Source organism: Pelmatolapia mariae, linkage group LG9 (assembly GCF_036321145.2).
Source record: "Pelmatolapia mariae isolate MD_Pm_ZW linkage group LG9, Pm_UMD_F_2, whole genome shotgun sequence".
Classification (NCBI taxonomy): Eukaryota; Metazoa; Chordata; class Actinopteri; order Cichliformes; family Cichlidae; genus Pelmatolapia; species Pelmatolapia mariae.
In genome coordinates this window covers 14,607,464-14,634,345 of record NC_086235.1, presented here as the reverse complement: position 1 = coordinate 14,634,345, position 26,882 = coordinate 14,607,464, and the positions used below count along the sequence as shown (strand labels likewise).

The following is a 26,882-nucleotide window of genomic DNA, read 5'->3' as shown; positions in this document are numbered from 1 at the left end:
TATTATGGAATACCAAAGGCCTCGGGTCCAAAGTGAAAAGTCCCATTAATAAAGAAGAGATTACTTTCACTTGCTGTCAAGGCCCGGTGCTGCTAAAGGATTGATGCTCTCACATTAAATCAGCCCCTTGAAAGGTCCTTCTAAAACTGTATGAGTGCCAACTGTATAGGTAATTTTTTTCTCTCTATTATGTTTCACTTTCAGGGCATGTTCAGTGGTTTTATCAAAGCATTGATATTGGGATTTTGCTTTGTTTGTTTGTTTGGTCATTTTTTAGAAACTGTGGATTTGTCTCTTTTTTCTTGTGTGCATTTTCTTTCTTTATTCTTTCTTTCTTTATTCTTTCTTTCTTTATTCTTTCTTTCTTTCTTTCTTTCTTTCTTTCTTTCTTTCTTTGTCTCCCTCCATTTCCCTCCTTGGAGCCAAAGGGTTTGTTGTTCACTTTTTGTTGTCTGAGCCATCATTCAAAATGCAAGGCTTTCTGCTGACAGGCACTGAAGCAGGGAAATGAGAAATGACTTACACAGTTTAGCTCCTCTTCATTTTCACTTGCCTTATTATTATCAAACCCGCGCACGGGCACATTCCCACATACACAAGTGGGCGCGCGCAAGCACGTGTGCACAGTGCACACACTTTCACAGATGATTAGTGAAGTCTCCTCAGAAGAAAGACACCTAAATCTGTAAAGTGGTGAGAGGTTTTTTGTCAATGTCCACACTCCGTGACATACAGTACATTTAGCAGACTCTGACACTGCAAAGAGCGATGACCCCTGCGCACCACTAATTAGCCATCATTCATAATTGATTAAAGTCTGAATGTAAATAATAAATGTAAACTGAGTTTTATTTAGGTTGTCTTGTCAACTACAGTTACCTAATGCATTACTAAGAGTGGATGCAAACACGGGCGCATAATGTTGGACTAATTCCTGCATTAGATTTAGTTAATTATTTTAAATGGCAAAGAGAGGTTGGAGGTGTCTCCTGGCTTTGTTTCACATTCTTTGTAAAGTAATTTCACATTCTGGTCATGGGAAAATGATGGACCAGGGTCCTGTTTTTCTGAAGGAAGCATTTTAATTTTGACACTGAGCCAAGATTGGCTTTACTCCTTTGGAGGATCGTTTTATTCTTTCTGAGGGGAATGCCAAAATCAAGCTATTCCATTAAAAGCAGTTTTGTCTCACTTTATATCCTAAGTTAGACTGTCAGTTGTTGTAGTATGAATAAATGAAAGAACTACACTGCCCTCCCACTAGTGTGCATAAATGATATACTTAGTTTTAATAAAGGTAAACAAATTAGACGTGACAGCTGATGAGCTGATCAGCTCTAATATAAAGTTCCAGCCTCTAAATTGTGAGAAATTAATGTTTAGTCTTTTTTTAGTCCTTTACTTGAATAGTTTTTGAATAGTTTTACTGCTACGGTATTATACACAATCTGTAAAATATTATAGAGTGTCTTACAGAGAGAGGTGCTTTTTTGTATTATTATTAAATTGTATTATTGGCACTTTTAGTCATGGTTTTACCCAAATCCTTTGTTGCAGTTCTACTATTAGGTTCATCATTCTCACGACTCTTAACACAGTTCAATTCTCAAAGCACATGCTTTTGCAAATCACATTTTTCACCTATGTCAAAACATGCAATGTCAGTTGGTCACTTCAACTCTATGACCAGTGAATTAAAAATACTTCCATCATGGTTTTAAGACTTAAACACCAAATAGTTTCATACTTACTGACTTTGAAAGGGTGCTGCACGCAGTGTGGCCTAGTGTAGGACAAAAAGTGTTCAGACACAAAGTAATACTATCTTCTTCTTCATGTGGCTGATTCCTTTAGAGGTCACCACAGCAGACCATATGCCTCAGTCTCACTCTATCCCTAGCATCCTCTTCTGTCATACCAAACCGGTCGTCCTTCACTACATCTATTTACCTTCTCTGTGGTCTTTCTCTTTTCCTCCTGCCTGCCAGGAGCTATTATAGCCACTATTCCTTCTCTTCACATGTCCAAACACTCTCAGTCTTACCTCTCTAACTTTATCTCCAAACTGCTCAACCCAAGCTTTTCCTCTGATATACTCGTTTCTAATCCTGTCCATCCTTGTTCCTCCCAATGAAAATCTTACCATGTTCAACTGTGCCACCTCTATCTATACTTCTTCGCCTTTTTTGTCAATGCCACCATCTCCAAACAATACATCACAGCAGGTCTCACTATCATCTTGTAAACCTTCCCTTTCCGTCTTTCTGCTATTTGTCTGTCACAAATCATTCCTGACACTACACACATCAGAAAACAGCAACAAAGGCTTTGACCATAACACCAGCTACTGTGTAGTACAGTAAAGCTATGCTGCCTACATGTATAGTGTATGCTTGTGTAATTTGACAGTGTCAGGACGTGCACCTGTGTTTCTATTTGTTTCAACTATTCAGATTCTGAGAACACGTGTTTCTATTTAATTTCAAGTGAAGGGCAGCAGTACTAAGGTAAAACTGATGTTGATGTTCTAGAGCCGATTCAGATAAGAAATACACCAACACAATAGTAAGATGTTGTTAGTAGTGAAGTGTGTGCAAAAGCAATAACAGTGAGTACAAACACAAAGACTAATGTGGGTGTGGAAATGAATTCCGGATTGGAGAACTGCACTTGATATTCCTGGTGTGAGAGCATGATGTGAATTCTTCAACCACGGTCAGATGAAAACTAAATTGGACAATGTGTGATGTCATTGTGTTAATGTGCAACCCCAATGCCAAAAAAAGTTGGGCTACTGCGTAAAATGTAACTAAAAACAGAATGGAACAACTTGCAAATCTCATAAATGCTGAAAACATATCAAATGTTTAAATGAGAACATTTTATGGAAAAAAATAAGCTAACTTTGAATCGCAACATTTCTCAAAAACACTGGGCCATTTTAACACTGCATAACAACAGTTAAAAGTCTCTTCTTGCATTTTGGATGGCTGCGTGTCTCCATTGTGTATGCACATATTGTGAGGCGTGTGCTCTCCGAGTCAGAAAAAAAGCCATCGATGCAGTCCTCAGAAGTAGCACATCATTAATAACGGAGGGACCTTTGAAGATCCTGCATAAATGTCTAATTAGGTTTGGTAACCTTTAGGAAATTCAAGTGGGTGAATACTAAACAGGCCTGGAGATCCTGTACTGCATGGCAAACTAAGCACTCAACATGTGGGAGAGAACGCTGACATTGAGGAGGTTTGTTCCCCTGCCTGAAAGGGCATGCAATTTAAGCCACATTACAAGTGCGTCTGAACTCATTGGCCAATTTCGGGCCAATTTATCGTAGTTAACCATCCTGTGTACACACGTCATCACGGAGGTGGAACAAAAATATGCTGTGTTTCGTTTTCTTTTTTTTTTTTATTACCTTGCCCTTCAAGCTGGGGCGGATCATTGTTTTTGCATAACTGTGACAAGCCTGCGTGGCATTTAACAGACTCTTAAGTATGAGAATTCAAACCACCAACCGTACTCGTACTGATCTACGGTTAAAATGAGGGGGCTGGTTTACACCACAGTGTCCTTGTCACAGTTTAATAATATGTGTATAAGGGGTGACAGCATATAACAATAAAAGTAACACCATGGGTTGTTTTAATACACCCAGTCTCCCTCTGACATAGTACAGCAAGCTTTTAAGTGTCAGTCTTAGACTGTGACAGGAGATTGAGTGTGATGCGGCTGTTTTATTGGGATTTCTGCTTTTAATTACAATGAGATTTTTTTTCACTGATTTAAATGAACAGATAACTGACTTCACTGTCTGGTGGGTCATTTGAAAGAGGCATTCTCAACCCTGATATAAATATAATAAATAGAAACATGAAAATGGACTTACTAGCGTACGATATTGTTCATTAAAAAGTGAAGCAGGTAAAGAGTTTGTTAATTATATTAAAAGTGATAATAACCTGTAGTTTCCAGCCACCACATTGTGACAAAATATGGCATTTCTATGCCTAATCTGAAAATACAGTTTGTGAACCTGACACATGGTCAGACCAATCCTGACAATAAAGGAAACTCAAGCAAAAATAGTCTGCTATTCAAGAGATAAGAAAGATTTCTAAAGCTGTGAGAAACCAGCATGAATATGCTCTGGCTCTCATGGATGGAAATAGGGCCTGAATGTTGTTTTTTTCTGTAACCTATAACAGATTTCAGGTTGTTCATATGATCTAAAAATAAACACAGACTTTCCTAGTCGTGATACCTCAAGCTCATTGCTATAAAGCAATATAAACATGCAGATCCCAAGAAATACATCACAGACATATGCGCTCAGACATATTTATTATATGCACCCACAGACACACATACAAGTAAACACACAAGCACACAGAGTTGTCAGAGCACGGTGTAAAATCAGAGGGGCTGTTAATGGAGGCGGACAGCTTGGCTGCTGTTTCATCAAAGTGCAGAGGAAATGCAGATCTGTGTCCTGCAGGATGCAGGGAATTGGATCAGCTTCCTTCTGTCTGCTGAATTTGAAACACATACCAGCAGGGATTAGACAGCCTTTACCACTGTACAGTCTACTTTCTAATGGCCATCCCTGGGAAATATTTACTCACTGTGCATATGTGTTGATACGCCCATCAGGAGCCCAAACTTATCCCCTGGCCAGATAGTTTTATTTACCTGCCAACCATGTGGCAGCCTACCTTGAGGATATCTTCCTTATTTCTTTCATAAAGGCCGCCTTGTACACCTCAGACTTTTCTGTTACTGACTGGTTTATAATCACAGCAGTGCAGTGCATTTGCAAGAATACCTGTGACCTCAACAAAATTCATGATTAATGTGGCATTTATTGTTACTAGGGTTGGGAAATTATGTGATGTCAAACTGTATAAAACTGTCAGTCATCATATAGGTTTTTTTCTCTATGATATGTCTGGTTGCTAGCTCACTTATTTTTAAAAATCAGTGAGCTGGGCTTCTTTAAGCAGGGTTTTGGGCGCTTAGTTCAGTTGGTTAACCAATAACACACATTCCCGTCTTATTCATGGTTTGTGTCAAAAAGCAACTCTAACAATCTATATATATATATATTTGACCAATGCATTAAGAAGTATATTGCTAATAGCAGTTTAAATAAATATGAATAATAAGAAATACGAAATAATAGGGAGATTTAAACAACAAATCATATTCGAACAGTATACCAATCCTCCAAGAGATAGAGTTTTGTGATTGCACAGAAAGAATAAAAAACATCTTCCATATCTATTATAAAATTGCAGGGATGTTTAAAGTGAGGTAAGCGAGATTGTGCCAGAAACCTCCTTTCTGTTTCCTAAAATAATTTTCCCCATAGAAATTATACTTTTATATTAAGTCGTCCTTTAATGATGGTTGGCCATTTTTGAAAATGTGACTTTTAACAATATTAATCAATAAAACAATATCAAATCGATCAGAAATACATGTTAATAAATGTTACATTTTTTCATTTTTTATGGTTAAAATTAATCTCTTAGACAACCCATAAATAACCCATAATGCTTTTTAGCTGGAGTCTGTTTATATATAAGACATGTTTACACATAAATCACATGAATGTATGATTATGTTAGATTTATGTTTAGACATAAATCCTGTGGAACAGTGGTACCAATAATGACGACATTTAGTTATTTTCAAAACACCAGGGTTAAAGGATTATATTTAGTTGATAAAAATATAGTAGATTTGTTTAAAAAGCAGAAAATTCTCACATTTAAACAAACTAATGTTTTTCAGCTTCAGATCACATAATAATTGTTATTATGCTAAAATTCCTGATTGTTCTCACAACATAAAACTATTTTTACAGCTGCTACTTGTACTCCTCCTTTTCTATTTCCAATAAACAACCAATATTACTTCAATTAGTATTACTACCAGGCACCATCATTTAAAGTAGAATTTTCCTAATAATCTCCTTTTAAAATATCTACATATAAGAAGTACATGTTTTAGTTGTTTGTTTGTTTTTCAAGAAAGAAAAACTTCAGCCTAACCTTCTTTCACTCCTGTTGAGAGCAATAAAATAAAAGACATTTTTTATGCAAATTACAAAATATGTATTCTTTATTTGTTTCTAACGTAGAACAATAGCTTTGACTGAAAAACACAAAAACAGTCTCTTGTTTCAAAATACAGTGGATAGCACAAACATATATAATCAGAAACCAAAGCAGGGCATTAAATGTAAGCATCAGTGTAACTTTGTGCTGAACACTGGGAGGGGTCAAGCTCTCTGTATAAATAAATAAATAAATCTGGGTAAATTCCCAGATGATTAAACATGCAACTATTTTGCTGGTAATACCTGAAATGAGTAAAGAAAACCAACAGCCTATTTATGCAAGATAATTCATAATTTTATTGGGGGGATTATATTGGTTAGGTCTGGTTTTTTGGGGGGTCATAACCCCCCTAACCCCCCTGGAAATTACGCCCCTGAATGTAAGAAGGGACATGGTTTCTGAAAGCACAGTGAAGGAGCTGTTTCTTTTTGGCATTTCCGTGTGGAGTTTGCGTGCCCTTTCTCCTGCAGTCCATAGATACGTATTCTAAATGTATGTGTTAAAGAAAAAACAATGACAAGCTGTGATCTGTGATGTTTCACATTTGTATTTGTATTTATTTTTAACAGGTAATTACCCCAGAGAAGAACTTCACTTTACAGCATCTACCTATTTAGTGTGTGCATCAACAACAAAAACAACTTAGACTTAGTGCCATTACAGGTGTCAAAACAAGGTATTTACGAAGACTAAATGCCCAAGCTACAGCAATTCCATCACAGCCTAGGAACAATCAACCAGATGTTTTGTCATTAGGTATCATGGCAGTGCTGTTCATCTCAACCATTCGACAAGGACAGGCTTTTTACAATAGCATTTAATGAATCACTTTAAGGCTGATGTTATTTTAGTAGAATCCATGTCAGCCCTCGGGAACCATATATGCAATTTTATCACGTTCCACAATCTGTCTGCACCATCTTTTTACTTCAAGGTGAAGGTCATGAAAAAAAATGTCAATTATATTCTTTGAGAAGAGCAAATTACATTTCATGAGCTGCGGTCACAAATACAAAGTTTTATAAAGTAATATAATGACGTACCACTTGATCTGCCATTCTTACTCCCACGCCTATCTCCATTTTGCTTCTCTCTCAGGAAAACTACAAAGAGAAGGTGTCAACTGGTTTTGCCATATTGATGGAGCCGGGGGTCTATGGAGACCTCTAATTTTCTGAGTGAACGGTCCCAGAAAGAGCTAATGATATGTTAATGCTGAATGGCAGACATTAGGGAGGCCAAATGACGGCAATCCCAATTACCTCCGAGGGACGTGCCTTGTGTGGTTTTGTCACGCAAACAAACTCTGTAAACACAAATAACGTGCGGAACACTGGCTGAAGGGACTCCGCGGCGGCTGACAAAATGTCACCGATCTGAGAGAAGATCCTTACAACTTATACTCAAACACTGAGTACGCCTCCACACTTTGTTTAGCTGTGGAAAAAAAAAAAAGCTAACCGTACCTCATCATGAGAGATTTGCATCTTCTGTTTCCTAAGAGAACAATTATGCAAGTTCATACCTTTCCAAAAACGTCACAAGACTTGCAAATCTTTGAACATATTGCCAAAAACTTTTGATTGTTCTCATTTTTGCCCTTTTATAACTTTTCTGCAAATGCCAGTTTGGCAGCAATACGGGGGTACCATCGTGTTTACTTTAGCAGCAGTAGCTGTCTGGGGGGGATGAAGCAGTGGGAGGAGGTTAGTTTTGAATGGCACAAGATTGAAATATGCCACAGCAGACTTTTTTTAGTCCCAGCTTCCCCACTTGTACATATCTCCTTGTGTGGGTTTACCTGTGAATGTATCTGTTAGTATGTATGTGTTCCTGTTTGGCTAGGCTTAGCTGCAGATTGCTTTCCCCTATCCCCTCCTCTAGTGTGTGCAGCATATGGCCATTGTGATGGAGGGTAAAAGGAAATGACAGGCCATTTGAAGATGCTCTAGTCCCTGCATCATGAATAATGCAGAGGGTGAAGCGAGCAGGTTCTCAGCGCAAGCTTCAAAGTTTATCGGCCTCCCCTGTCTCCCTGGGAGAGAGACTACAGTGCTGCGGGGAGATTAGACCGACACCGAGCGGGGACCTGGTCAAACTCAATTAAATACAACCAGGATAATTCCATCCTCTCATTGTGCCATTTGGTTTTATTAGAAAAATAAACCCAGCATGCTCACGCCTTGAAACGACAATAGAAAGAGAAAACATCTCGTGAATTATTAAGCGGGGAGTTGGCTCCATGCTCAGTTGCTCCATGTAAAGATATGTAAATTGGCGGATGGCAGAAGACACGATTGATTAATATTTTTATTAATTATGTCAAACACTCTATGATCAGCAGTGAGAGAAATGGCAGAATAAAAATATACAACACCGTCCAGACTAAGTACGACTGACATGCGTAGTAATAAAATTCCAAAGAAAGTGGTGTTAAACCTTTGCTGATTGGTTCTAATAGTCCCAGTGATAGATGATTTATTAGTCTTTTTGATTAGCTTGTCTAATTGAGCTGAGCTAGCTATGAAAAACCCAAAACAACTACCGTTAATTTTCCTTGTTTTTTTAATATGCATGTTTCCTTCCACAGTTTCCGAAGTCTTTGGAGATCTAATTAGCCCAAAAGCCCCTCCTGATGGGAGATGTAGGCCTACAGAAACACTTCCCTCCACCGAGGCTGTTGTAGCATGTAACTATTTTCCGTGTCTACACGATAAACAAACACTTATGCCACCCACATACTCAGTGCCATATCAAGCCTGGCTTGGCTAATGATGATAAACCTACATAAAAGTACAAAGTGCTGCTAATTAGGCCTATGTCGATTATGGCTCATTAATGCTGATGTTGCCCTGACATGTTTTTGCCAATCATCACTGGAGAGGGCTGCAGTGCATCATTTTCTAATTACTTTAATTCATCATTGTACTGATGCTCTAAGCGAGTTCACATCAGCTCCGCGGTCAAATGTTTAAATGGAAATTTGTGTAAAAAATGACCCAAAATAAATTTTTGCACATAGTGGCCTGACAAGCTGATCTTGTCGTAATTTTCTCGCAAAATCTTTCCTTCAATTGTCCATAATGAAGAAATATGGTGATGTAACAAAATCTGTATTTTCTTGAGACTAGAAATCTTGACGAGTGTCAAATGCAGTCACCCAACCAAGAAAAGGAATATTGAAAAGAGCACAAAGCACCTGTTAAACCATTGTATATATCTATCGAATGTCATGCCAGGAAATGTTCAGATAAGTTTCCAGGAACTCAATTTTTATCAGTGGCAATTTCATTGTTCTCTAAATTATCTTGTTTTGACCTTTGCAAGCCAAGACGAATGGCAGCCTGTGAAAGATGAAGCAGTTGCCAATCTTACTGATTACATTTCATATCACATTTCCTCTTCCACGCTGTCCAGTTTTGTACACACAGTGGACACCGATGTTTGAATGATCGATCAATTTTGAGTCATTTCCCAGTGATAATCCCACATTTCTCTTCTTTTACACTTCATTACCCTAATCTTGCCACTATGACCTACTTTTCCACTCCTTCCCAGTTCCCCAGGCACTCAAGGAGCAAGCTGTTGCACTCCTACTTACACACATACCTCTCAAGAGAATTATTTATATTGCCCAGGTCTGGGACCAGTCTAATTTGGTGAAGCTATAGAGTACACAAACCTCAGGTCTGAGATCTCTTTTGCTGAAGGCAGGAGAACTGTGAGCGCTGCGGCGCGAGACAGAGAATAAAACATGGTGTTGCAATGGCCTTTGATCTTCCGTTCCCTCCTTTTCTCTTTTTCAAAGGACCAGCGTGGAGTTGTCCAGCTGATGCCAGAGAAGGGGCCCCATTTCTCTGCCACCAACAGACACCCCGGGACAGATGGCCAGCAGATTATTTATTTCTATTTTTATTCTATATGAGAGCAAGAAAACCGAGACACATTTTCTTTGGAGTTTGTTTCATGCTGGGTGCTCTCAGATATAAACAACATCTCACATGCATAATTATAAGTCTCTAACTGGCTTAGAAGTAAGCCTATATATCAGCTGGTTGCCTTAAAACCTGGCAAAAAGCACACTTAAAACACATTTTATGGTTAATACTCACCTGAACCTATGAATTGATTATAGATATTCACTTTACCGGACAAAAACACACAGAATGTAAAACTAAAAACAGCATCACAATTAAATAAATTCTGCTTTGAATCACATGAAGTGTTGTTGTTAGAAGCGCTAAAAATAGAACCGTGTAATTGCACGACAGATGATCTTAGTCACCTGTGTTGTGCGAAGCTAAAAGCCATCCGCAGGGAATGATTTCCTTAACAGGCAGCCAAGAGGTCAAACACTATTAGCGATGTTCCAGTCGACAACCTGAAGGAAAGCATGTTCCTCATCTCGCTGAGAGTCTCTGAAAATGGGCACCTCTTTGTCAGGCCAATTTGTTGATGATGCATGGTTATGATAAGAATTGAGTGAAGTGTCTGTGGCTGCCCAGGGCCTTGCCAGCCAAGGCGGCAGGGCCAACACAAGTAATCAGTCGAGGTCCAGATTGAGCCCCCGATAACACGGGGTCCCTGATTGCTCATAAGTACCCAAGGCAGTGGCGATTTAAAACAATTTCTGGTGATTTTGATTGACAGTTGGTCAATCAAAACCCACATTTTGTTGCTGCTGCTATCAGTGCTGGAGATTACATCTGGTGTCTTTGCTTGAGCCGCTGTCTTTCTGCTTCGATAAAGGAAATCTCATACACTTTATGTGTTCCGACAACTGCGTCAGGCTATATTATTACTTCAGTTTGTGTTGGGATAATTTTCTGTTTCATAAATTTTGCGCTTATTAATTATATATTAATATTTTACCTATGTTTCATTTCACTCTACTTTTTAACCCTTTTCAGACACTTTTCTTTCACGCTTCAGGGTAGTTTTATAGTTGTCTTTTTATTTTTTACATTTAATTGATTGATGTTTTTCCCTCAGTTCTCTTCCACTACTTGAGTTTTTCATCCACAGGTTTTAGCTGCATCCTTTTGGTGGGCTATGTGTAGCTCTCAAAAGTGATTTTTGGGGGTTTTTAAATATGGTATGCAAGAAGCTATCGTGCATTATAACCCATAAATATGTGAAGAAGAATACTATCCACATCTTCGCCTGTAGGTTTGCGTGAACTGCATGACAGTGAGCACACATGGTGACCTTGGTTACTCCCGACTAACACTTGAAAAATCTTACATGTTCTGTTTTTGCCAGGTTCAAAGCTTTAGAAAGTATGTCAATACCTGTAAGGAGATGGCATATTTACCAACCAAAGATGCATAACAATTTCATTGCAATCTCTTGCATCATTGTAAATTATACTGTCAATTGTATTCATGAACCTCCGAGTGCATTAAATGGAAAGAGATGCTAGTTGTCTACATTTTGACTAACACCTCTAAGGTGCAGGCTATAAACACAGCTGGCAAATACATCTTTTAAAGGAAGTGACAAAACTGGAATTAAATGCCATGAAATATATAATATGTATATCTGTTTGCCTTATATTTTTAGTGTTCAGACACCTATGGTATTGAAAGTGAAAGGCGGACACTTTCCACTAATAAAATTCACACGGTGTGGAAAAAATCAAGTCAAAAATTGAAAATATTTACTCAAAAAACACAAAATCTGGAATACTGGTCAGGCTTCTGTGAACCTAGGCTGTCTCATTTGCTTCTGTGACTTCATGTAACTGCAAACCGACTCTCTTTCTCTCTCTGTCCATATATATATATATATATATATATATATATATATATATATATATATATGTATATATATATATATTTCTGGAGAGTGAGTTTTCATAGTCAGTGTGATGAATGTTGTGGAAATGGTCACTTATAAAGACTGAATTTGTATGGTAAGTACCTATTACTGTTGATGTCTGAAAAATGACTTATTGGTGTTACACTGGTAAAATGTCCTTATAATACTGCAGTTTCAATAACTATAAAACATGCACCAGCTGTACTTTAAACCAAACCCCAATCTTTTCAAAAGCTTTTGATAAATAAACCTCATGGAGCGGTATTTGCTTGCCCTCCAAAAAGCAAAATGTAGGATAAAAACTAATGAATAACCTTGTCTCACATTTCACAAATTACTGTGAATTGCTTCGTAAATAACATCTTCACATCTTGTTGTCCTCAAAAAAATTGGCCACAATGCTTGACAACTGTAGACCATGATTTTTGCTATATGTATGCATGTATACATGAATTTTTAATGCCAAATTATGCATTTGAAAGAATTTTGGGGATCCTATGACAACAGAAAGTATGTGCACATTGTTTATTTGCCATTTTTCCTATTCCACCTATAATGAATCGTCCTTTTACTTTACTGTTCAAGCTCGGCTAATTTACAAAAATAGCGCTCAAATGGCCAAACATGAACCTTGCAATCATCACTCAAGCCTCCGTGGAGTGTGAATGCTTTGTCACTACAAGGCCTTTCAACTACTTAAAGGCACATCAAAAAATGTATGAAAAAAATAAAGTTCTCTTTTCTCTTTCTTCCTCCTTCTTCTCCCCAGTTACTTGAGATCCCCAAATGCGCAGAGAATGAAGTCAAGATTTTTTTAGTCATTAATTAGATGCTCTTTTGGATTTTAGTTTTCCTTTTTTAACCCAGAGTTCATGTCTATATATTTGTACACATGTTCAGAAGGATTGAAAGAAAGTGCTTCGATCTTTTAAGGAACTGAATGTCAATTTTATTTTCAGCAAAAGATAAAAACATCATTTGCACAGTTCTGCCTCTTCAAAATAAATAAGAATACATATCAGTGTACATGTGGACACCTAGTAGTAACATAATTTGTTTAAGCTGGAAAAGAAAATTGGCACAAAATGATTATCATACAGTGTGTCCTTTCACCATCAATATTCAAACCACTGACATTATTTACTTCATTTCTGAAAGACAATATATGCTGGAATCTGCAAACTACAGAAGCAAAAGTCATTTACTTACAAACTGCAACTTCACCCAGGTTAGGACCGTCACTTCAGAAACATTTTTTTTGTTTTTTTTTTTAACTCTAGGTGGTGTGAATTTGCAATCAAGCACAGCGAGGACAGATCCATCAGTGACAGTTTCTGGTGTAGCAAACATTCCCAGACCCAACCTGCCTTGTACAAAAGCAAAACAACTAAATCCTGACAGATTATACCTCAGAAATTATACATTTGACTTGGCAATAGAAAGGCTGAAGAAAAAACAGACTGAGACAAACACTACATTGCAACTTCTGCAAAATGTATTGTTAGGAGAAGAAGAGAAATGATGTTTTCCTGTTTCACCCAGTGGAGACATCAAAATGACGAGCATGTCATTCTTTTTATGATTTGCACAACTTATGTCTTCACATCATTTCCTTAGCACATCAAATACTTGTTTATACTTTATTATATGTGTGCAGTTGCACTTCATATAGTGTTGAAGGATATTTCTGAGTCCGTGAATAATGTGGCTCCGGATTTCAGTGTTTGTGAAAAACAGCCCCTCATCACCCTGCTCCCCGTCCCAAAGATAGAAGAAGGAGAAGAAAAAAATCCCATATAAACTGCTGTCAAATTTCATATGAACAGTCAAGTGACTACTGATTAGCCGCTAGAGACACAGCCTTTCATGAGAAATTTTTATGTTTTTTTAGCACAAAGATAGCAAAGGAATGCTTCAAAGCAAGAGTGCTGGGCCGGTGCCCATCACAGGAATGAAAGGACAGGTGCCTCCCCGTAAAAATGCTCCAACATGTATGCATTCTGCAGTCAATGGTTGGACCCAAGCCCAAAATCTGAAACCTTTAATGTCTTTTGCACACAAGGTTTCCTCCTCAGTCAAGCCACTTTTGAAGTCCGTGTCAAAACTCACCATGGCACGCTTTTCAAAATCCATACAGGGAGGTAAACAAACCAAAAAAACCTTTGAAGTCAAAGTGTTTTTCTTTCAGTCTCTTGTGTTGTCTTTGAATCTTTTCCTCCAATGCACTAAGGCAGACAAAATCATTTTCTCTGACAATAAATTACTATTATTTTTTGGAGTCCCACAAATGTTAAGAAACACATTTAGTGGCTATGACAAGACAGTGGTGCTATCGCTGTTGCCGTACAGGTCGGCCAGCTTTTTGAAGCGTGGTCCCCAGTTGCTGAGATAGTCATAGTTCTGATCTGAGTCTGTACTTAGTGACTCCAGTGAGCTTAGCGACTCAGCTACAGAGCCGCTACCTTCAAAAGCATATGTCTGCAGAGAGTCGTACGGGGGAGCTGATGGGTCCACGTCGGCATCCTTCAGTCGCTCCCAAATAAACTCTCGAAACACCACATTGTCTGGTAGGGATTTATAGGATGGGCGAGAAGCTGAGGGGTAATGAAAGAAAGTAGGGGTATCTGGTGTGACGTCTCGTCGTACATTGGGGTCTCTGATGACATTGAGGTTACGCAGGGTCACCATGTCGAAGGCCTCTGTGTCCTCCTCGCCCCCTCCCTCATCGTCGTAACGGACGATGTTTTCTCTGATATCTCTTTCCTCTTCCAGAATCAGAGGTTCTTTTCTTCTCCGACGCATAGTCACAATTAGTAGAACCATGACTGCGAAGAAAAGCAGAAATCAGTCAGTAATAAGTGACATTCTTTCCATTCCAATCAGCTGAAAAGATGCAAGAACAGATGAAAAAAGTAATTTCCACCTAAGAGTGCTTGTACCTTAAGAGTTCATAACATAGAATAAGTGGGAAGCTTGCAGAGTGGCATGATGCAATTGAGTGTGTTGGCAAACAAGTAAGAGATACAAATTATCATCTTACTGTAAGCGCTTGAATCGGATTGCATTCGACTGAAGTGCTTAAGACAATCATGACTAGACATGAGACACGAGATCATGAGAATCTACGCAGATATAAATTGTCTGAGGTAATTTAAATACATGCTAAAAGTAAATGAAACAAAAACAAAACAAAGCAAAACACCTCTTTATAGCAACTGAACAAAAATGGCTGAAAAAAGTCCTGAGAGGGAAAATTATTCAGATGGTCGTTCAAGCATGGAAATATAGCAGTTAGCTTAAATAGATGATTGAAATTGTTCGCTAAAAGTAATTGAAAATAAGTTTAGTAAATATCAAACTGTTCCAGTGATAAACTAAAAGCAATGCAGCTAAATAGTTAACTAAAGTAACTGACTGAAAATGCTCTTAAAAGAAATTAATACAGGTTCAAAATGGGTGATCAAAGTAATTAATAAATGTTTCAAGTAGTTAGCTAAATCTGATATTTAGCTAACATTAACTGAACGGGTAAACAGCTGCTGGGTAAAGTAACAATGGATGGAAACTGACAAACAATCAAGGTGTCCAAAAATGATGTATGATTATGTTACACATAATGGGTAACTGTTCAAATAGAGCACAAATGCAAACTTCATCACATACCCAACTTTCAGACCAACAACTGTAGTGCGTAATATTTACTATCCGTTTTGTTTGCTTATTCAAGTCAAAGTCAATGGGGACCGGAGCCTATTGCAGATGTCGTGGGCTGAAAATTGGGGTACAACCTGGACAGGTTGATAGCCCATCACTCACATTTACACCCATGACCAATTTAGAGCCACCAATTAACTTCTCCTGCATGTCTTTAGACTCTGAGGGGAAGCCAGATTACCCTTAGCGGGCCCATGTAGTGGATTCAAACCTGGGAGCTACTTGCTGTGATGAGACGGTGCTAACCACCATGCTGCCTATAAACTCAGTCAATAAATGAAAAATGCACACATTTGGTGGATGATGTGTTTCCTCACTGACTGGGTATTGATTCATTCAGGGCTTGTCGGAGCATGTCTGATAAAATAGCTTGGAAACCGCCGCCCTATCAATTCAATGGTAGTGCTTTGCAAATTCTATTAGTTACAAAGCTAAAATTGTTATGTAATATGCTGTATTTCGTCCCTCTGTGTTATCCACCTCCTACGTTTTGCTTCAAGACTTGTACAAAACTCCACCAAACTGAAATCCTTGGTCCTCTGAGATCTTGCCAGAAGCCCTCCTCCAGCCCCTGTTCCCTCTCCCATACATTATTGCTGAAAATAACTCTACGCCCAAGCAAACTGGCAAATGTCTAATGATCCTCTATCCATCAATGTCAGGCTGGTGCCAGTGAAATATCGTTCCGTGGGCCCATATTTCTTTTCCTTCTCGGCATCAAGCTACTGCAGGCAACACAGAAAGAGGCCCTGGATCCAAATTCAAACACCACTTCACACCCTCTAATAAGGGAGCAAATGGAAGAGATGGAAGGCAGGAAAGTGTCACATGGAAACACTGCAGGAGATGAATGGACAGCTCTCCGTGGGCTTTTTGGTGACTGCGTGTACCCTATAACAAAAGCACTATGTAGTAGCATATACACCAGATTTTGTGAAATATTTGGACTAGTTCCTTCACTCAAACAATGCTACCAATATCCATGATACTTTTCAGCGCTTTGGGAAAGAATGCCAAACATTTCTGTGGAAGATTTTAAGCAACTCGAGTCGTTCTAAATTCTATTCAAATCAGCAAGGCTTCTCCAAAGTGAATTACAAAGTGGCACATTGAAACAGAATATTCTCAGTGCTTTCCAGCAAAGCTCTTTAGGTTTTAATGCCTAGAAGGCAGCCACGATGCATCACAGACTGGAAACGGGCCAACATCCAATCACAACCCAAAGGATGAGCAGGTGGATGGTCGGGCATACAAATAGTCAGTCTGTGTCAGGTACCAGGGGTCTTGTAAGAGATGATTTCCAGCCTAGGCAGTTTAACAAACACAACCGTGAAATGACAGGAGCCCCACTCTTCATAGCACATGTACTGAAGATGTACACTAAATCACAAATAGACGAAAAGGAGATCAATTTAGTGCTACAAAGGCTTTTGCTGTAATTGAATTGCTTAAATGATCTACCCCGCACAATCGATTGCAAACAAGGTGAGTTTTCGGTGTTGCCCTTTTCTTTCCAGCAAGCATCACTTTCTCATTAGAGTATTTTTCTATGCGCTGTGATTCTGGTGAAGCCAGGACTGATTATTTACTCATTTTGTCACCCACACACAATCTATGTCTCTTCGTTGCAATGTAATTTATGAGAGGTATTAATCAGCAGCTGTGAGGCTGTCTGACATGAGTGGAAGCTCAATGTTTAAATACTAATTAATGGTACACAGACAATTGTTAATGCCATTCATATTTAAAAAAAAAGAAAAAGAAAAGAAACACCGCTTTTAAATTATTAGGGGCTCTGAAGACCCATTTTATTACTCCTACTATGAGTATTGATGCCCAACATGAAGACAATTTTCTGACAACTTTTAGCACTTTCTACTTTTCTGACCTCCTCTGTGTGCTTTTGAGTGCTTTTTTCACTTGCATGCACTAAATCAGAATTTAGAAACATACTGAACTGGTACATCCCTCCAAGCTACATCTACATAGATCATATGTAGTGAACATCAGCTAAGTTTTTTTTTATTAGTTTATTTTTTCTCACTCTAGTTAGTATAGTTAGTTAGTATATCATTTTTGTTTAGTATCAGTCGTTTCGATAAGGCCACTTAAAACCCTCTGCCAGACTGGGCAGTACACTATGTCAAGGTTTGGATGGACAGAGGCTCTACTGAAGTGATTAAAAGTCCACACAGCCAACCAATCCAAAATAGCCACGAGAAGCATGAAGACCATCAGGATAACATATGGAGTACAAATGAGGGAACATAACAGAAAAATGAAACACGGGACTATAAATACACACAGAACACTAAATAGGGAGCAAGAAACAGGTGAGGGCAGAACACTGGTGGACACAGGTAATGGTAGTTAGGAGGGAGGAAGAAAGAGGCAGGGAGTAATACAAAAGAAAACAACTCTTCAAAGTAAAACAGAAAATAACCAAAACACAAATAATAAGACAAGAAGACTACATGAAACAGACTGGGAAACAATGAGGAAGCCCACAAACACCATCCATCCATCCATCCATCCATCCATTCATCCATCCATCCAAGCTGGTATTGGATGAGAGGCTGGGTACACCCTGGACAGGTCACCAGGCAATCGCAGGGCCAACATAGATAGACAGACAACCATTCAAACTCAAATTCACGCCTACGGCCAGTTTAGAATCTCCAATTAACCTAACCCCACGCATGTCTTTGGACTGTGGGAGGAAGCCGGAGTACTGATCCAGACACGGTGAGAACACCACCAGAATCAAAAACACGAGAACAGCAGCAAAGTCAAAATTCTCAGTAATATTAAAAATGGATTCCTGCATTCAAAATCCTGGCATCATAATGGCGTGTTGCCACAGGCTGGGTTTTTATTAAAAGTTATTAAACATTTTTCTTTTCAAAGATGAATTGGATAAACTAAAGAACATCATATTAAAACATGTTGTGACCCAATTATTATCTCAGCCAAGCTCCTATGTAGTCATGAGAAATCACCAACATCAGCTTTCTTAAGTGATGAGATAGCAACATATTCCAATCATGTCTAAGCTGGTCACTGAAAGTTCCTTTATGGCTATGATCCAGAGACCAAACAGCAGTCAGTGGACCCAAGACCTAAGCAGGACCCAAGACCAAGCATGGATGAGTCACCTTCTTAACATTCACGAGATTATTGCCAATTTGGTATTGAATCATTGTAAAGTCTCTAGTCAGAGTGCACTTTCAATGTGCAACTTTGCACCTCTAATATTTTAATGATTCAGAGCCAGTGAGCCTGTTCTTTTTTATTTTATGCCAAAAAGCACAGCAACGCCTGAAAAAGAATTGCTGTATGATATTACTATTGATTTCTTTTTGTAAAATGGGGATTTTTGGTATTTTGTAACGCATCCACTGTCCTGAAAAATACCCCCATCAACATGAAAATGCAAGAAATGATGCCAAACACTGTTAAGAGCAACAGGTGGTGATAAAACATTAACCATATAGAAATGTTCTTTAATCAGAAGCATACAAACTATATCATCGTGCACAGACTGATGTCACAAAAGGAGATAAAGGCACACGCAAGACAAAAACCTTCATCTTCAGTGAACTGAGATGGCCTTTATGCGTGGAAGGCCAAAACACATAGAAAAAGCTCTGTGCTACAAAATACCCTTGTACATGTAGACAGGGATTAAAACAGCATTTGACTGTTAGTGTGTGGGTTGTTGTAATGAGACCGAGGTAGGTTTGGATCTGACTTGGTAAAAATAAATAATAATTCCAGTGTCTATACATAGTTTTGCAAAACAGAGAGCAAATCAAGTCTGAAGGATTTGACTTAAATGCCATCCACACACAGCTTCACTCACCGTGACCTTAAAGTTGGATATTTTTAATAATTTAAAATCAGAGATGAGCCCCAAAGTAAAGTTTTGAAGTGATCTGTTTTGTTGTCTCCAACCAAAACTCAAAAGCAACAACAAAAAAAAAACAACACAGCCTCGCACTGCAGAAGCAGATGATTGGCAAACGACTGACACAATTAAGCGATTTTCAAAATAGCGCCTGATTGGGTTTCTGAAGGTGATATTTAATAGTGACAGACCTATGATTTCTAATTACAAGAACAAAGAACAGACAAGAAAGGAAAGGGACAGAAAATAACAGTGTCAAACCAACGAGGTGTCATACCGCTTTAGAAACATAACAGATGTCGCTCTCTTCTGGGGATGACATTGTCTGTAGAAGCAAATAGATTCTGCACAACTTGATAAAGAGCAGGGAAACTATCACAATCATCGAATACAAAACCTCCATTTGACTGGCCACATTTTATTATTTATCAGAGCTGCGATGTGTTTGCTGAACGCTTCAAATGGCTTTTATGTTGCCTGTGCTGTTGCTGATATTATCTGTCACACTGTTAACTGTGCATCTGTCCCGATTATGCGCCTGCGCTTATTTACTGTTTTATCAACATTTATGTATTTATTTGCGTCCTCTGCATCCTCCTCCAAGCTGTTGCCACTTTTTCTCCAAATCCTTACAAGAGGTCTTTTCAGCTTTTGCCAAGCATAACGAAGACAAATTTGAAGTTAATTGACTTGCTCAGCTGAATAAAGGGCTAATTTCCTTTTCTTCTTTTTCTTTTCTTTTTTTCTTTTTTTGCATGTCACACAGCGTTGTAATGATAGCAAACAACATTTCACAATTTTAACAGTCAAAGCCAACGTGGCCATTTTCAGGTCACAATGTGCACAGTCGAGCTGAAAGATCGTATCTGAGAAAGAAATCATCTGCTGTGTGAATGCAGACACATAAATAGAGACACAGACGGAAGACTTGCACAGGGGACATGGACTAAAATAAGAGACAGATGAGTAGACATGGTGATTTAAAGGATGAGTCTGATAAGAAATAGTCAGACAGAAATAACTGTCTGGAGATCTGGAGTGCTGCGTAATGTTCTAATTGGCCCTCTGGAGGACAGGGCAATATCTGACCTGTACTGGGAAAAAAAAAACTGGATCTTAATGTGATAATGATCCTCTCAGTTATTTGGATACATCATCCAAAAAGGACTTTGTCATTAAAAAGATTCTAAATGACTTTAAAAAATGCTTGTGTTGAGATGTTTTCAGGAATATAACTGCAAGAAGCAGAGAACAGGCTCAGTAATTAAATCTAAAAATATCAGCCTATGATTAATGGCCACTTAGCTTATGAGCATGTAGTGCTAAAGCTAATGCACACAGCTCTGTGGGCTTTGAAAGCAGACCAGCAAAAACGCCGCATTTTCTTTAAGCTCCCATGAAGCTCCAAGCTCCCGCACAAAACTGATGAATACTAAGACAAGTGGAGGAGTGACACTCCGAAGAGCTCTCCACACGCAACATGCATTGTAGTTTTTAGACCTGTCATGAGGACAGATAGCTAGAATCAGCGTTACTGGTGGAAGTGCGTGCTCCACTCACCTGATGAGAGGGAGAGAGAGAGATTGATGGAAGAAAAGAAGGGGAGAGGGATGGAAAAAAAAGAAGACATAAGACTAACAGCACCTGAGGATGACAGCAGGGAGACAGCTCCGGTCTTATTCCGGCTCATGTCTCGTCCACAACAATACAATCACACGCAATCACAGCCTCAATTGCTACCTGCAGATTGAAAAAGATCTTGATGGAACACTATCAAGGAAGATCAGAATAAAGGATTGGGCAACGTGGGCACGCATGGGCTGTTAATACGAGGGAAACTAGAGGTCTCTGGTGGGGGTGGATGGGACAAACAGACACAAAGAGGAAACAGCGAAAAGGACAGAGGCCAGTTGAGCAAAACAGACTGATGGGTAAAGCTATATAGCTAAGGACACACAGTCACATTCACACAAACACAGAAACTTGGAGGTATATTAAACTGTAGGCCATTAGTTCCATGCCCATGGCCTGAGGACATGTTGTGTAGAATAGAGGCAGCTTTCATTAGAGGTGCCACGCTCAGGGTTGCACTGCTACGTATTTCCCCCTGTTGCTCTTTTGAAGTTTTCATTTATCAAAGAAAGTGCTCTCTGTCGCAATGAAAAGAAGGCAGACCTCAAGGGGACTAGGATGATAAGCAAAGTTTGACCCCATCAAAGATCTCATTTCAGTTATTGTATATGCTGTTTAGATCCACCTCGGCTTTCAGTGAAGATCATCTAAGCGTTAAACTATGACTCTGCCCTGATGGGGTAACGCTTTATCTGTGGGTTTTATGAGCAACGATGCAGCCAGGAGCTGACGGCTCACTGCTGCATCATCTATAAGAGTATGCTAATGAATTCTCATTTACAAGTGTCTTTACTAATATCTTAACATATGGTGTTACAGAAAAACAGTAACAAAGTGCCCTTGAAATGCAGTATTCCATACAGTACTTATCTGTATGACCTCCTTGTATTATTATTAGGTTAATAAAATACACTGACATGTATCTGGGGGAAGCTGTAATAAGAGCTCTCTAAAAAATGATCTAAAATCTAAAATCTCATCACTGACTCAGTCTGCCTTCAGGCACTGCTTTCTCTCAATAAAAATGCACATTATTACACTGGATTCTTTTTTCTTTAACGTAAATGCAAGAGTGCTGGGCTGTAGCAAAAACCACACACACACACACACACACACACACACGCACACACACACACACACACACACACACACACACATACATACATATATATATTGTTCCTGGGATCTGCCACTCGCCCAGCATGGGGGTCACTGCACCAAGTGCTCTGCTGGGACCACTGTTACCTTCACCCTCCACATCTTTGTGAACTCTTCCCTGAGCCCTTGGTACTTGGTACAATATCTGCATTTAGCAATAAAGACTATAACAATTTTTTTTTTTAAACAGATGTTTAAGCAAGTTTTTTTTGGCAAATTAATCCTATTTCGCGAAAGTCAGACGAGGTAAATCAAGGTGATCTTTTATCTGTTCTTGACTTACTTTAGTAAAAAACCGACATGAAGAATTTTACCACATGATGAGCACAAAAACCATTGCACTAACTCTAGCCAACTGATCCTGTTGGCAGGATTTCAGTTGTATTTCACTTTGTAAACATCCAGGCCACTATTCAGAGCTGACCGACCGAGGTCACGTGTATTTACCAAAGAGCAAATATGAGAGGCAGATATCTCCCCCAGGTTTGACCTCTGCAAGACCTGAAGATGCAACTCTATTTTAGCAAGGAATCTCTTGCACACTCAGCTGCCTGGAGAATGCATAACAAGCATGGTCTAAATGTGCTGTAGATGCTGAGGTGAGCTGTGGTTCTCACATAGTGCACGACTGTAAAGCTACATTACCACCACTTAATTCTGTACTTACTCCTGAACTGGAAGGTTTAAAGTTAGCTTAAGTATATCCCCACTGCAACTTAACAGACAAATGGAGCTAAGCTTGTATGCTGTTCAGCCAGACAACTAGGAAGAAATGCTTAAGTCTACAGAAACTCTCAGCTTCCTGCCTACTCTTGATTTGCTAAGGGGCTTAATTATCATAGGAGTTGACAAGGTCAGAGGTGGTGGAGGGTTTATTTTACTTACAAGCAGCCAGGCTTTTTAGCAATTTTTGGTGGTCTTGAGCAATACTTTTCCAGGCATTCTGAAAGTTTTTCAAAGTTCTTCTTTGGACAATCGCTGCTTTTTTCATTCATTTACAGTCCAGTCATTATAAAAGCCAAACATAAAAAAGAGCATCTAACTCAAAGGAGAAACCAGTGTTATGTCTACATATAACAGTCACCTTTTTAAATGGTGTCTTTAGGCAGCTTGTTGCAAAAGCAGTAATTTGCTACAGTGAGTCTACCAAAAATGCCAAAGATAGCACAGTTTGACAGGTATAATGTGTGTGTAGGTACACGTAAGTTCTTTATGCTCTTGTGATGCTGTTGAGAAAAAGATGCTCAAGAGATGTTAGTGAAAGAAATGACACTATAGCCATGCAAGCCGTTTTACTGATGTAATCTCGCAGCCTATAACATTATCAGATCACACTCATATACATGTTATAGTGCTGCTGCTTCTTCATGCTTATTTGCTTACTGGGTTTTCACACATTTTATGTATTATTATAGACCAAAGAATTAGTTGATGAATAGGCTGCAGTCTTACTCAGATACAAACAATCTTATAAGGAGAACTCAAGACGCCCGTGTGGAGCCATAACAATGTTTTTATCGTGCTTTCTTCTGCTGTTTTCTTGCATTCACTGATTTGGCTTGTTTGTCATTCGTCATATTTGCAATTAGGGCGAAGCAGCTTGGCAACAAACACACAATTCAAGCTGAAGTTTACAGCTCAGGGACCGCTGTTCTTTGTTGAGATTCAGGATATAACTGCTTCACTTCACCAAGTTAAATATTAGCTGCTTGTGGTAAACTCTACAATGACAGCCGATGTCTTGGCTCTGTTCAGTCATTGTTTGTGCAACATCAGTAGCCATTAGTTGCTGAGGCTGTCTAGAGATCTGCTTTTGGACAGAGTTTTAGCATTTTCTGTATGATTTTCTGCTGTGCTGTATGCTGCACCCATCTACCCATCTGCCCGTAATTGCATTAGTATCGATTTGGCTTTAATTTTAAATTCTCATAAAGAGCTGAGGTCATTTTTGTATGATTGGTTCTTAATTGGAGAAATCCGAGGGCATGAAGCACTTGCTTAAGTAGGTCAGTGAGCAATGGTGTGAGGTACTGTACAAAATCTTTAGCTGCTAGTGCTATAGCCACATTAGGGAAAACAGCAGTTGAAGACCAGCAGCACGACTAAAATTATTGCAGTGCTGCTAGTGACAGCATTGCCTCTGAAATGGTTAGTTCAAAAATAGGGAATGGGTCTGCAACCAGTCATGGTCGGTTGCCGTCTTCAAAGCAACTTAAGGTAATAAGATAGTAACAAAACAGAGTCAGACTGATTTTCTAACTGAATGGGGTAAAATTGGCAATTGCATAGAATCTGTTATTGATAATATGAAAAAAAAACCTCTTGCTTGTTGCAGATCTGTAGCCATCTACACACACAGAAATTGGCATTTAATATTCAATAGAAATTTACATAAACTACTTATATTCAGTCAGAGTCAGAACGTCAAAAGATTTCAAACAAAATTTCAACACAAATAGCAATGTGGTTGTGCAGTTAGGTGATTTGACTGTAAATTTAGTGTAAAATGTTTTAATATATCCAAATTGCATGCCCCCCCAACCAAAAAAAACAAAAAACAATTCAAAACAAAACAAAAAAATAACCCAGGTTGTAGAAGTTCAGCGTCTTTCACCCCTGCAATAAAGATGATCCACTCTGGGCTCTCCAACCAATCCCATGAGCCACCAAAAAAAAAGAAGAAGAAACAAACAAACACACACATACCCACACAAGTTGCTGTTAACTGGACTTGCATCCGTGACACTAAGGTCATATAGGGCTTACCCAGAAGTGTGATGATGCAGCCCAGAATAGCCAGGAGGGCACCCGTGCTGAGGCCAGTTGCTGTATAGGCCACAGCTCCACAAGACAAGGCCACTCCGTCAGAGTCACAGTCACACACTCGAACTGAGAGTGTATTTGTGCTGCTGAGAGCAGGACTTCCACTGTCCACAATCAACACAGGGAGTCGATACACAGGCTGCTCCCGTCTCCTGAAGCCACCTCGCTTTGTCAATATGGATGCTGTGTTGTCTGCAAAGTAGAGTTAAAGCATGAAAGCATCATATCACTTGTAAGAGAAGACATGGGAAGCTTTATTTAATCTGCATATCAAGTTTATTGGCTTCAAATGAACAATGAACTGCAAATATATGACTAGCAGGGGCTTAACTTCTATCTTATAATGATTGCTGTGCTTTGGTTGTGCAGTTTGAAATGATTTTACAGTATTAAAAGCAGCAATGCCAACAGATGGTGTCATTAACACAATTCATTATATGACACTCTGTGGCGTCTCTCCCTGCTCTGACCACCTGTTGGCTAATAACAACTTTGGTTTGATGGTAAAATCTTATATGAAATCTCAGCACATGAAAGAGAAAGAGGCGGCTAGAAGAGAACAATGTGCCATTACATCAGCTCAAAAAAGCCATTTCATGACAGCTATATCAATAGATTGAAATGCACTTTCAAATTTTAGCAGTGCATGATTGAAATGTAGATTTTTTTTTTGCCTTGAAGGACAACTCCATTGTTTGTCTGGGGGATATTCAGATTGCTTCAGAAGCCCAAGAACAAGGTGAAAATGAAAATACCGAGGAGTTCTCTTGCAAATGTGACATTAGTAAAATCAGGGGAGAAAAGTCTCCTCGTGGATGAATAAAAAACACACAGCTGGTTAGTAACAACTGTGATGGGTTGCAAAAAAAAACCCACTTAAAAAGCTGAATAAATATGTTCTGCTACTAAATGTGAAACATGTGGCTGTGCCTGGTATTTGTCCTCAAGGGACATCTGTGTGCAGGAAGGTGGAAAACACATATGAATAAAGTGCAAATGTTATGCCAGTATTTGATTACTGAACATGCTGTCCCACCCCTGATCATTAAACATGCTGCTACAACAGTCTCCACTCCTAGATTTTGGAAGCTAACTGCAGGCATTTGGTGCCATTCAGCCATGAATAAATAAATAAATAAGTAAACATGAGTACAGTCTGATTTTGACCAGTGTGGATTTGCAGTCTGTGCTCTAGTAAGGTGTTGGATGGGGTTGGGGCTCGGTGCAAGCCGGTCAAGATCCTCCACAACATGCTGGAAAAACCATCTCTTTATGAAACTGGTTTTGTGCACTGGGAAACTGACATATTGAAAAGTGACAGGACCTTTTCCATATCCCTAAGTATTTTGCTTGGCACACCTGAACACTAGAACCAAAAGACTAAGAAACAAGTGCAAAATGTTTTTTTCAACTCATATTTTAGTCTTTCAGTGTTTGACAGCAATAACACACATTGATCGTAAAACTGATAAACTACTTGTAAACGTACTTCCTGTTAGAACTGGAAGTTCTAGTGATGTATTACCCGAAATTCCACAACAGTGCTATTTGTCATGTTTTCTTTTAGTAAAAAAATCACTGAAGTCTTGTGCCTTTAATACGTAGAGTTAGAACTGAGCCAAAATGGCTTGCAGCTAACCTCAGGTATGTGGGCTTTAATCAGCAGACAAGTCAGCTATTGTATTGGCTGCACATATCAAACA

The 26,882-nt window shown here is 38.9% G+C and overlaps 1 protein-coding gene across 1 annotated transcript in view; it reads right to left on the bottom strand.

The window, feature by feature from the left end:
• Nucleotides 1-12,939: 12,939 nt before the first annotated feature.
• The window catches only part of LOC134634661 (cadherin-7-like), a 109,624-nt gene continuing 95,681 nt past the window's right edge, over nucleotides 12,940-26,882 (bottom strand). The window contains exons 11-12 of the mRNA XM_063483980.1: nucleotides 25,123-25,371; nucleotides 12,940-14,770 (exon numbers count right to left, since the gene is read on the bottom strand). Of these exons, the coding sequence (XP_063340050.1) occupies nucleotides 14,256-14,770; nucleotides 25,123-25,371 (764 nt within the window). The 3' untranslated portion in view covers nucleotides 12,940-14,255. The remainder of the gene's footprint in view (nucleotides 14,771-25,122; nucleotides 25,372-26,882) is intronic.